Source organism: Myodes glareolus, chromosome 12 (genome assembly GCF_982192425.1).
Source record: "Myodes glareolus chromosome 12, mMyoGla1.1, whole genome shotgun sequence".
NCBI classification, from domain to species: Eukaryota; Metazoa; Chordata; class Mammalia; order Rodentia; family Cricetidae; genus Myodes; species Myodes glareolus.
The window spans coordinates 44,604,275-44,617,277 of NC_142037.1; the positions used below are offsets into that span (position 1 = coordinate 44,604,275).

At 39.4% G+C, this 13,003-nt stretch overlaps 1 protein-coding gene and 1 pseudogene across 5 annotated transcripts in view; one reads left to right on the forward strand and one right to left on the reverse strand.

Annotated features, from left to right (window-relative positions):
* Window positions 1–348: 348 nt before the first annotated feature.
* Window positions 349–13,003, reverse strand: part of Naa16 (N-alpha-acetyltransferase 16, NatA auxiliary subunit) — a 59,067-nt gene continuing 46,412 nt past the window's right edge. For all 5 annotated transcript variants that reach the window (XM_048421829.3, XM_085698295.2, XM_048421828.3 and 2 more), the window contains 6 exons: window positions 11,378–11,571; window positions 8,065–8,173; window positions 6,905–7,003; window positions 6,435–6,578; window positions 2,549–2,646; window positions 349–1,633 (listed from right to left, as the gene is read on the reverse strand). In XM_048421829.3, the coding sequence (XP_048277786.3) occupies window positions 1,451–1,633; window positions 2,549–2,646; window positions 6,435–6,578; window positions 6,905–7,003; window positions 8,065–8,173; window positions 11,378–11,571 (827 nt within the window). In that variant the 3' untranslated portion in view covers window positions 349–1,450. The remainder of the gene's footprint in view (window positions 1,634–2,548; window positions 2,647–6,434; window positions 6,579–6,904; window positions 7,004–8,064; window positions 8,174–11,377; window positions 11,572–13,003) is intronic.
* LOC125392075 (small ribosomal subunit protein eS26 pseudogene) lies at window positions 4,770–5,204 on the forward strand (annotated as a pseudogene).

A 13,003-nucleotide genomic window follows, 5' to 3' on the forward strand; every position in this document is an offset into this window, starting at 1 on the left:
GGCATCCTGCTGATACTAAGATGAAGAATTACATACTTGCCAGAATATTTCATGACAAGTATCCATTAGGTTGTTTGCTTGTTTATTTGTTTTTTAAGTCTCACTATGTAGCCCCAAGTAGGCTGGAACTCGATCTGTAGAGCAGAATGGCCTCCAACTCAGGGATTAAAGGAGTACACCACCATGCCTAGCCAATTTCAAAGTTTTTAAAACACCAAAAGGAATCCCAGATGCTGTTGAACCAAAACATATCTGGGAGGTGGTTATCAATAACCACATTTTCTATAAACGTAAAGATATTTTTCTAGTATGGACACATAATAATAATAACAGATATAAACAAACAACTTTGTATAAATTAATTTATTGCAGAATTTTCAAGATTGGAATTATTTTACAGTTAGTTTTTCTCCTATCAGCAACTAAATTTCTAAAGAGATAAAGGGAAATCATTTTAATTAGAATTGTCTAAAATCTCCATTCTGAGTTTGTATCAGACAGTAGAGTTACAGACAGTGACATAGCTGAGAAATAGTGATTTCATTATATGATATGGCAAGAAGGTGTCCCCACCCCAAATACTGATCAACAACAACATGTTATAGTTGAACTAATTATAGTTTAAATTCTCATTTGAGGGATCTAAACATTCACCAAGTAGTTAAACATGGCTGTGAGGGTGATAGTGCCGTTTAGTGTGTACTCTGCCCAATCATGCTCCCTTGAAGAAAACCTCTCAAAATAAGCTACTTGCTAACTCTCTAAGCAATCAATCAAGAAAGCACAACTCTCCACAATGATCTGTAAGTCCAGAACAAATACACAGGAAATTTCATGGTCAACTTACATGACTAAGAGGCAGACCAGTCTTCACATTCTGCATCATCAACATAAAAACTGGAGTACCTTTATTAAACCATGAAGTGTCACAAAAGAAGATGGTTATCACAAAAGAATATTACTTTATTGGAGTCTAATGACACAAGGAGAAAACAAATCATTCACGTTAAAGTAAAAAGGGAGAATCACATTATCTACCAAAATGGAAAATATAGCTATTTTTAAACATAAAGCTAACACTTCAAAATAAAAACAAAAAAAATCAAATAAACAAGCCAATAAAGAGATCAAAACAGATTCTGAAACTAGGATAAAAAAACAGCATTAAGAAGGATGTCTACACTTTAATTAGCAACTAAGTATAATACAGAAGCAACAATACTCATAACTCGGGAGTGTAAGACTGTACAAGTATAAACAAGCAATTGTAACAGATGTCTATGTAAATTGGAGGCCAAACAGAGCGTAAAATAAGCTCACCTAGTACTCCACTTAAAACTTCTATCCAAATATTTCATTTCATACCAATTATTAATAAAATACACACTAGAAAAGAAACCCTGATGTGAATTCAAATTTGAATCTGTAAGAGCAAACTTTGCACAAGATTTCAAATTTCACACTTGAAGAACTCCTGGTCAGCTGTTCGGTGTAGTGTGGCTTCGGTGGCAGCAGGCAGGAAGGCAGATGTAAGTGGAAGCAGGTTATGGCAGGCCTTCCTGTACTCTTCATACTGGGAACTACAGCTCCCAAAGCTGCCGTCCAGCAGTGCCTCGGAAACCTTTGTAAGAGTCTAATGACACAGGAGGACATATCAATTGCACAAAGATTGCTAAAGAATTTAATCAACAGATACAACCTATTCCTTACCCCGAGTAAGACGTCAGTCCCTTCTTATCTACAGTAAGCAACCACTGCAAATAAAGAACATTAAATGCCAACTTGGAACTGGTTGTGATGGCACAGGCCTCTCCAATCACAGTCCAGGAGACTGAAGTAGGATTCTATCTCCAAGTCCTACATTAACTGCATAGCAAGATCTTGTCTAAAAGCAGGGAAAAAGGAATGGCGAGATGCCTCAGCAGACAAACACACTTGTTGCCAAGCTTTACAATTCAAGTTCAATTTTAGGATCCATATGGGAAAGTAGAGAATCAAATCCCAAAAGTTGTCCTCTGACCTCCACATTCTTGGCATGGCACTCTCCTTCCCAATAAACTAGCAGCCCCCCTCCCCAAAAAAAATTTACGAGAGGAAAAAACTCAAAAGCCTTAAAAAGGTAATTCTAGTTTTTGTTTCATTGGGACAGCTTAGCATCAAACTGACCGTGTAGCCAGTACTAGCTCTGAACTTCTGATCCTCCTGCTTCCCCTCTGAGTCGCAGACTTACAGGCATCATTATATCCAGAAGAGTGTCCTTTACTAGTAACAGTTCACATTACTAAGTGGCTCTATGTATGAGCCAGGATGAAGGACTTCATGTTTCGCTATTTCAGTTAAGTTTAACTCAATTATGCAACAGGTATCACTTGCACATCTATTTTTGAAATGAGAAAAGAAACAACTTGCCTGAAGTCACACAGTTAGTAACAGGTGGGGCTGAGATTTGCATCCAGGCTGAGCATTTTAGCTGAGTTAGAACTATTGTAGAGATGCACTTTTTATAAGATATTGCAAGACCTATCAATCAGCCTGTGAAGAATCTTACCTTCACATTTTTATCTTTTATAGTGTCATCCAACCTAGTGGCTATAGCAATTGCTTTCTCTTGCCTTGACTTGTCCAGAAAATACATCATTTTAGCACCTGAAATTCCAAGACATTTCAAGATTAGTAACTGTTAAGGCTTACGTTCATCTAGTTTATACTGGCCAGTCAGATGTGGCTTACAGTGTTTAATCAACTAGTGGTGGGCTAGAGCTGGCATTCACCAGCTCTGCGTAGCCAACTATGACATGTTTTCCTAATTTCCTGATGTTCAGTAACATCCCACTGAAGCTCTGGGCTACAATGAGAGCAGGAGTTACCAAGACAAAGCTACCAGAAGAGCAGTGAAGAGGCACTTGCTGCTCTTACAGAGGACTCAACTTTAGTTTTTTTTCAGCACTCACAGGCAGCTCACAACTATCTGTAACTCTAGTTCCAGGCAATCTGACACCCTCTTCTGGCCTCCACAGGTACTGCATACATGTTGTGCACCAACATACACATAAAACTTTAAAAATAAAATTTAAAACAAAACATTATTAAAGATTTTTCCTTCAGACTTAAGTAAGTTATCAAACACTTACTGAAATAAGGCAAATTTGACAACTTCTATGCTTAGGAACAATGTGATTCAAAATATAAACGTACAGGGTTATCCTATACAATCAACATCAGCCAAAAACACTTTTTTGTTTTGTTTTTTCAAAACCATTTTTACAAAGCATAATACCTTAAACTAAAGCATCTAAAGAATAAATTACTGTCACAAAGAAATATAGTCAAAGAAAGATATTTCCACAAAGAAAGTAATTTATAAAAGCTATTTAAAGCAAAACAAAACACAGTTCATGTGTCCTGAAAATGATATGGCATATGTCCATGTTCCTACTGTATTCTTATTAATGCACATTATTATTCTTAAATTTGTTGAAAACTCTATATATATTAACTTAGTTATAAAATGGTATCTTGACTTTTTTTTTTAAAGGAGCTTTTCTTTTTCTTTGGGATATTTTAATTGTACACTGACACTCCCAAAGACTGCCAATAAAGTTACTTCAAATTAGAGGTGGAGCTGGCTACTAGCTGACCAAAATTAGCCATAGAGGTTTTGGAGGACTGAGAATATATAGAGACACAGGAGGTAGTAGGGTGGGGCTTAGAAAGAGTCTCAGCCCTTTTGGATTGAGGAAGGAGAGAGGTTACTGGCCACTTCTCCTTCACTTTTCTGATCATTCAGGTTCTGACTCCTGAGTTTGTATAACTAGATAAATGCTCCATTCATCTTTCCTTTCTTTCTTAAGACATATTTACTATGTATACAGTGTTCTGTGTGCACGTTGACCTGCAAGCCAGGGGAGGGCATCAGGTATCATTACAGATGGTTATGAGCCACCATGTAGCTAGGGATGGAATTCAGGAAGAGCAGTCAATTCTCTTAACCTCTGATCCATTTCTCCAGACCCCGTGTTTTATTTTTATATGGTAGAAATTTTCCCTTTCCTTAGAATATATTAAAAACTGTTTCTCACAATTATTAAAAAATGACTTCTATCATCCTGGTCTAAAAAATTATTACTTTCACCTATTACCATGGGCCACGCCAGAGGAGCAGCAAGCTGTTGTTGAAGGTACAAGTGTCAGCCCAGCAGAATGGAGTCCTCTGATGGGCCAGCTTTGTTTAGGAAAGGCCACAAGACTGCAGACCCTGGAATGCCTTTTTCTTCTGCTGTGCCTTTACATGTTTGCTGAGGCTCTCTTTCCCTGGTATCTAGCATGGTATGAGTGGACGTGGTGAAATCTCCACTGTCTGTAATATTGTGTGTTTATCTCTTGGAAACATCCCACTCTACTGGGCATTTTTACCTGTGAATTGCCAAGATGACCCCTCCCTAGGCTGTATTGTCTAATTTGACAATAATAACGATAGCTTATAGTGTTTTGGTGAATAAAAATAAATACAAGGATATGCTTCAGCCAGGGTCTGTGAGTCTCACCCAAGGAGCTGCAAGGATTGTAACTCAAGTTAATGACCGACAGTTGAGTCTCAGTAGCCCAGTTAGTTTAAATTCTTTTAGCCTTAATGTTGGTAGATATGTGCATGTCTTGGAGTGCGTCACAGATGAAACAAAGTTTTGAAAACAACAAAGTTAGACTACGATGTTTTTGCTAAATAACTTTGAGGTGAAAAACCCAAGAAGACAATCTAAAGTTTTAAAACAGCATGTAGGCTCTTTCGGGACTTGGCTCCAAGATGACCAAAAAAAGGAGAAACAACGGCCGTGCCAAAAAGGGCCGCGGCCATGTGCAGTCAATTCGCTGCACTAACTGCGCCCGCTGCGTGCCTAAGGACAAGGCCATTAAGAAGTTCGTCATTCAGAACATCGTAGAGGCCGCCGCCGTCAGGGACATATCCGAAGCAAGTGTCTTTGACGCTTATGTGCTCCCCAAACTCTATGTCAAGCTGCATTACTGCGTGAGCTGTGCTGTTCATAGCAAGGTAGTCAGGAATCGATCTCGGGAAGCTCGGAAGGACCGAACGCCCCCACCACGATTTAGACCTGCTGGTGCTGCCCCACGACCTCCACCAAAGCCCATGTAACGTGGCTTCATAAAGATAGAAGAGAACACCTTGGAAAAATAAAATGGAACTTATACATTAAAAAAAATAATAAAACAGCATGTAGTTGAATGCGGAACTCTTTAATGTCAGGGAACAAGAACAAAGCAGCCCAGTTATTATGGGCTGGCTGATGTACTCTCCTTGCTAGGTCTGGTTGATGACCAAAGGTGATGATTAATTTCTTATATCCATTTAAGTCCTCAATCTCCTGACATAAAAAGCTATTAATGAACGGATACACACCCTAAAGATTTAAAGTAGAGCTGACTGATTCTTTTTCATATATAAAAGTTTAGGTTTGTGATTCCTTTAAGATTCCATATAAGATTACCTTTAAAGATAAGTAATAAAGTAATTGGCCCTTTCTTTGTAGCTACAAAATGCATCCTGCATTTATATACCTTTCAGTAGATATCTTCGTATTGAAAGCTCTTTTTTTTCTCTGGATTAATTTTATTTGAGCCAGGGTTTGTGTATGTAGTCAACTAAGGACACTTCAAACTTGTAATTCGCCTGCACCAGCATCTAAGAACAACTACCCCCACAATGCTAGTTGAATTCAGTTATTTACAAAAATTTAACTATAGAATCAAAAGGCACAATTAATGTGCAACTTTTAAAAAATATTTTTATATTTTATGTGTACTGTTTTGCATGTATATGTTATCTGTGTGCTGTGTACATACCTGGTACACGCAGAAGTAGAAGAGAGCACTGGGTCCCCAGGAACTGGAGTTAAGGATGGTTGTGCATCACCATGTGGGGCTCTGGAAACTAAACCTGGGTTTGCAAGAGCAGCAGTACTCTTAACCACTGAGCCTCTCTCCAGCACCTATGGTGCAACTCTTAGTAAGATGGACAAAAGCTCTCCTACATGGCTGTGTGAATCAATATCAAGAGTAGTGTTTCTATTCTCCTTTTTAACAAGAATATTTTGGCCAGGTCAAAAATACAAATGGGGGGAGGAAGGCTGGGGAGATGGCCCAGTGGTTAAGAGCATTGCTCTTCCAGAGGTTCTAAGTTTAATTTCAGAAGTCACGTGGTGGCTCACAACCAACCACAATGAGATCCGACGGCCAGGCATGCATGCAGGCAGGACACTGCACACACGACAGATAGATAGATAGACAGATAGATAGATAGATAGATAGATAGATAGATGGATGGATGGATGGATAGATAGATATAAAAAAAAACAAAAATACAAATGGTTCTGTGTTCTTTTTTTCTGGTAATTAAGCTGAACACTTTTCCAGATACAAACCTGAAAGTAGATGCTGAAGAGAGGTAGCATTGTGTTTGAGAAAATCTTCATTAAAGCTGTACAAATCTCTGTTGACAAATATTTTCTTCATTTCTTGAGCTAGAACTTTGCTCACAATATCTGGAAGATTACTATGATCAGATACTACAAAAACAAAAACATTTGGATTTGTTTTTCATCTATCCTTTCAGGGGGAAAAAATCAACTGAAATATTTTTATTATTAGTGTTAAGCTTAATGTATATATCCAGAATAAAATTATTCTACCACTTCTCTGAAACAAACAGTATAGTCTAACATGCACTAATTCTATCTTATTGGTAAATTGCAGGTGTATTACCATTTGCTGTCAGACAAACCTCTGATTTGATTGCATCTTTGCAGTCTCCTTCCTGTCTGGAGAAATGGAGGATGGCTTACATTTGCTTTTCATGGTTGCATGTAGATAAACACCTCCTCCTTACACTTACCAGATTTAGAAAATTTAATCAAGCATTCATGTAACCATGCATTATTACTGTCGATGGCAAAGGCTCGTTTAACAGACTGCAACATTAGCAGAAACTTCCCTGTGCCAGAAAAACAAATCAAAAAATCCAGCATCAGTATTTGTGTGTTATCTTCTTCATTTATTTTAGCTTCAAATTAAATTCAACTTAAGAACTTAATTTTTAAAAAACACTTGTGAGAAAAAGTCAAAGTTAATTTGCATTATCTAAGACAATTTTTGCTTTCCTAAGAAAAACTTTAAAAGTTGATTCACATAGGCCAGGAGGTGCACATCTTTAGTTGCAGAACTCAGGAGGAAGAGACAGGCAGATCTCTGTTGAGTTCAAGGTCGGCCTGGTCTAAAGAGTGAGTTCTAGGACAGCCAAGGCCACACAAAGAAACCTTGTCTCAAAAAACCAAAGAAGAAGAAGAAAAATTTCACATAAATGTTAGGTTTGTGTGATAAAACACATGATCAAAAGCAACCTGGGGAGGAGAGGGTTTACTTCATCTTACAGCTGAACTCATCACCACCAGGAACGCAATACAGGAGTCCTAAGGCAGAAACTGGTGCAGAGACATGGAAGAACTCTACTCACTGGCTTGCCCCTCATGGCTGGCTCAGTGTGCTTTCTTATACTTCAAAGAACCACCAGCCCAGAGGTGGCACAGCCCACAGAGAGCTAGATTCTTCCACAATATACAAGAAAATGTTCCACAGGCCAATCTGATAGGGGCATTTTCTCAAGTGAGAGCCCCTCTTCCCAAATGTAAAACTTTAGTTTGTATTGACATGAAGCATGTAAACAATCTGTGTAATTGTTCAAAATATTTTCATAATGGATTTTATAATATTTAATATGTTGCCCAGCAAATATTTGAGTAGAAAAATAAAAGAAAATTGAAACTTTTGTGGAAGGTTGATTAAAGCTCTAAAAAGCAAAAGTGGATCTAAGTGAGAAAATTATATCTAAAAAAATCACCATTATACAGGCTAGAAGCTGTCCTCAAGGTTAAGAGTGTGTTAGTTGGGTAAAGAAGCTCATGCCTAGCCTATGTGAAGCCCAGGGTTCAACACCCTGCACCATCAAAAACAAAACAATAATAAGTATACAAACCTTAATTCAAAACAATTTGTTACCTTTTCTAAAATATATTTCGAATGCCAGCAGGTGGGTATAAATGTTATCAGCAGCAAGGGTCTTCAGAGGAGTGAGGAACTTGATGGCTTCTTCTAATGGATTGTCAACCTATTTTGAAGCAGAGAAGAAAATTTCTGTATTTAAAAAGCAAGTATACATAGTCAGGTGGCCACGCCACACACCTTTAATCACAGCTCTTGGGAAGCAGAGACAGTTGGATCTCTGTGAGTTCAAGGCCAGCCTAAGTTTACATACCAAGTTTCAGGACAGCCAGAGCTACCCAGAGAAACAAAACAAAACAAACAAAAAGCAGGTACACATGCCAAGTTCATTTCAAGCTTTATATAAACACGTACAGATATATAATTTGTATACTTTCTTATATAGCCTGCTGTGGTCTACAGGATTTATGCAGTGAGGATTCAGCTGATAAAGTAGAAGGTTAACCACCAGAATGAATGCATTCTGACAGAGATAAACCAAGTCACAAGATGCTGGACCTATCGCCTTTTGTATACCGACTGTTCTTACAGTAGAGCTCTTGTGAAACCATAAGCAGTCCCCAGAGATTCAGCGTGTATAAATTATTGGGTGCATTTTTCCTATGAACTGGAATATTGGGTGACTTATCCCCACTCTGTGGGACCTTCGGTGAGAAATTAAGTCATACAATCTAAAACCTTGGTTCCCACAGTCTAATTTCTGCTCCATTCCCTGAGATAATTTACACAATGGAGAACTACACAGCAGTAAAAAATAATGACACCTTGAAATTTGCAGGCAAATGGATGGATCTAGGAAAAAAACATATTGAGTGAGGAAACCCAGATCCAGAAAGACAAATATGTACTCACTCATAAGTGGCTTTTAGACATAAAGCAAAGAAAAACCAGCCTACAGGCCACAACCCCAGAGAACCTAGACAACAAAGAGGACCCTAATAGAGACATGCATAAATCTACATAGGAATGTGAAAAAGACAAGATCTCATGAGTAAATGGGAGTGTGTGTAGGGGTGTCAAGGGAGAGAATAGAAGGGGAAACAGGAGGAAGGGAGAAGAGTAGAGAAAAATGTATAGCTCAATATAAACAATTAAAAAAGTATTTGTAAAAAAGCCAGCTCCCTGCAATCATCTTTTATTTTGGCAGAACATTTGGTCAAGAGAGGAGTCTTTCAAAGAGATCACATTTGGGGCCTTCAAGATAGGGGTGGGCATGTCCAAGTTTGTTTGATTCTTAGCCCTTCCTGATAAGGGGACTGGGTGTCTCAAATTCTCCTGCAGATGACTTGGGAAAGTGCTAACTTCAGCTGACCCCTGCTCTAACCCTACAAAAAGCTTCTAACTCCTTACACTTACCCTCACTCACCTCAGCTTACTGATACAGGAATTTAACCAAGAAATTTACCATCTGTGTCCTAACTCTGAGATTTAACAGAGACAAGCACCACAGTTTGGCATGGGCAGTGGGATTTTGTACTCTATAATCATAAATCCTCCTTGTTCTAACCACTTTGGGGGATAGGTATGATTTGCTTATCTGAGAAGTCCCCTTTTGCTGGTGAAAATGCTGACGCGGACCAGATGACACACATTTTCTTTTGCAGTTACTCTAGTCACCATAACAACCCTGACGCTGATCACAGGCACTACAGTGTGGCAGGCAGAGAGAGGCTGCTGATCACTGTGTGCTTCCTCCCTTTTCTTTCACATTTTATCTATTACAAAACTCTAGTTTAATTAATCATACTCAAGAATACAGTATTATGCATGAACTCTCCTTTCCCCCTCTTAGAATTTAAAGCCTCCTAAAGCAGCCTTTTTGGTCAATAGCGCTGCCCGGGTGTCCTAGCCACGCCTCCCTGGGGCCATAAAGATGCTGACTCGCTTGGAACAGTTCTTACCTGCTTTATGACCCTGAGATAGTCAAGCTCTATAACTTTGTGATTACCAGACAATTGTCATTGTGTGTGCATATAAACTAGAAACTGCAGCACGGCAGAACAATACAGAAACTGGCACGAAGAAGTACAGCATCAGAGATTCATTTTTCGCCCTGAGACCCTTAGCCTTCTGCTGACTGAAGCTTTCTTTCTGAACCCTGAGATAGCATTGAGGCTGGACCTCAAAAAGCTCTTGATAGAGTCAAAATGAGCACGGAAACATTTAAAACTCTCACCCGCGGATATATTCAAAGTACATGGTCAGGGGATGGAGAGATAGCACAGCTGTTACGAGCACTTACTCTTCTTCAAGAGGACCCAGCTCCCAGCACTGTTAGGCAGCTAACAACAACTTCTAAGTCCAGCTCCAGGAGAGCCAAAGCCTTCTACTGGCCTCTGTAAGCCACCCCTACCACACACACATAAACAATAAGATGAAAATACACTGCTGCTACAACAAACTTCAAACACTGGTGTCCTCTCAGTTCTGTAGATTGTAAATCCCACACCATCTGCTCAGCAGGATTAAAATCAAGGAGTCAGAAGCACCACAGCCCCTTTCACAGGTTCTAAGAAAGAATTCATTTCCAAGCCTTTTCTACTTCCTTCAGAGGCCCACATCACGTGACTCTGGCCCTCTTCCACCTTGAATGGCAGCAACACATCACCCTATCCTTATGTCCCATATGTGGCAGGCCTTGTCTGGCCATGCTGGGCCATGTGGGCATTTCAGGCTGATGTCAATCTCTCTCTCTCTCTCTCTCTCTCTCTCTCTCTCTCTCTCTCTCTCTCTCTCTCTCTCTCTCCTGAAAATAGATTGTTTTCCTCTCACAAAATGCATCTTGACTACAAGAATCCCCTCCCCCTGCTCCTCTTCAGTTCCTCCTCTCCTCCCCTCCAATCTAGGTCCACCCCCTTTCTGTCTCTTACTAGAAAACAAACAGACTTCTAAGGGATAATAAAAAATATATATAGTAAGCACAAAACATTGACCCATTCATCCACACACTCAGGAAGCCATAATATATAGACAAAGGACCTGTTTCAATGGCTGGAATCTCCAGTTAATCTCTGCATCTTAACTACAGTGAGTTACAACCTTAATTTCCCTTTGCCATGTACACACATTTGCAGGTTCTGGGAGTCAGAACACGCCTTTAGAGGACCCCATTCTCGTTTATAATAGTTCTATATATAATTTCCCATTAGCCAAAATTTGCATATTATCATTCAAACAGTAACCAGGGTTCTCATAATGACTTGAAATAATAGAAGTGGCTTCTAACTTAAATATTTAAATAAATTATGGCCAGAACAGAATCAAACAGCACGACTTTTACCATAAACAGTTACCTGTAAACTCAACTTACCCTCTCTAGCTTTTCAGGTGTAAGTTCTTCCTTATGACCGCTGGCAGTTTCTTCTTCTTCTTCTCTTTTTTTCTTTTGATTTCTCTGTTGACGTTCCCTTTCTATGTGCTTTCTCTCTTCTTCTAACTTAGCCTTTTTCTGGGCTCTTCTTTGCTTGCTAAGCATTTTCTTCAGTTCTTTGGCTGACAGGATTTCTATAAATATTCAAATGTGTAAAACATGGTCACTGCCATTTTTCATGTTTTGCCTTTTCTATAATATACCTATTAATATAGTTTTCTTTTAGGAAGGGATGGAGGTAACTATATAAAAGGTTTTAGAAAGTACATTCCTGTGACTAGCCAAACACAGCCCATAAGAGGTAGCCTATAAATGCTGGTTGCATTAATAACTAAAACTAATTAACTCAACCCTGCCTCTGTGATAATTCTGCCTCTGTCAACATGATACAATCTACAGTAACCTGAAGAGTCTCAATAAGGACCCGTCTAGACGAGGCTGGCCCATCAGCATATCTGTGGGAAACTGTCTTGGTTATGTTAACTGATGTGGGAAGGGCAGCACCATTTCCTGGGCTTGGGTCCCATACTGTATTAAAAAGGAGAAAGGGCTGAGCACTGTGTGTATGCATACATTCTTGCTGCTCCTGACTGGGGGCTGTGACTAGGTTCCTGCTGCCTTGGCTCCCCTGCTATGATGAACCCTAACCACCATAACTGGATACAGTTCCATCAGCTGCTTTTGCCAGGACAGTTTATCACAACAGGAAACAAACACAGTCTCCTATACAATAAATAACAGGAAAATTACTTTATCCCCCTCGGTTTCAAGTCACAAAACATGTACCAAGTGTTTCAAGGGTGAGAGCATGTAACCAATATAATCTATACTTCCGAGCTACTACATTGGACACTGGCAGTCCAGTGAGTGAACTATAACAGAGGCACTCTCATTGTCAGTAAAGCAAATACCACAAGTTGTAAGAATGTGTATTTTTCCTGAGGTATTCAAAGCTTTTTAATTTTTGATTAAAAAACATTTATTAGGCTGGGTGGTGGTGGCACACACTTTTAATCCCATCACTCAGGAGGCAGAGGCAGGTGGATCTCTTGGGTTTGACGCCAGCGTCTGGTCTACAGAGTGAGTTCTAGTACAGCCAGGGCAACACAGAGAAACAAAACAAAACAAAACAAAACAAAACATTTATTAGTATGCTTGAGGTAAAGAGGTTAAGACCAGAGGGGTGTGCCCCAGTTCATGTGTGAAGGTCAGAGGTCAACCTTACAGAATTGGTTCGTTCCTTCTACCTTTACAAGGGTTCCAGGAACCAAACTCAGATCATGAGGCTTGTGTGGTGAAAATTTTATCTGCTGAGCCATCTCACCAGCCTCAAAAGTTTTTTTTTTTCAATTACTATTTAAAGAAAAGAAAATAGTCCACAGACATTTATGTTCTTTCTTAGCTGATGTCACTGAAAACAAAATCAAGACAGACAGTCTGACGCTGTGGCACACCCCTATAACTCCACTTAGGAGGCTAAGGCAGAAACATCAAGAATTTGAGGGCAGCTGGGCAGAGAGACTGGGGGTAGGAGGAGGCATGCAAGTCATCTCATTGGGGTGACTG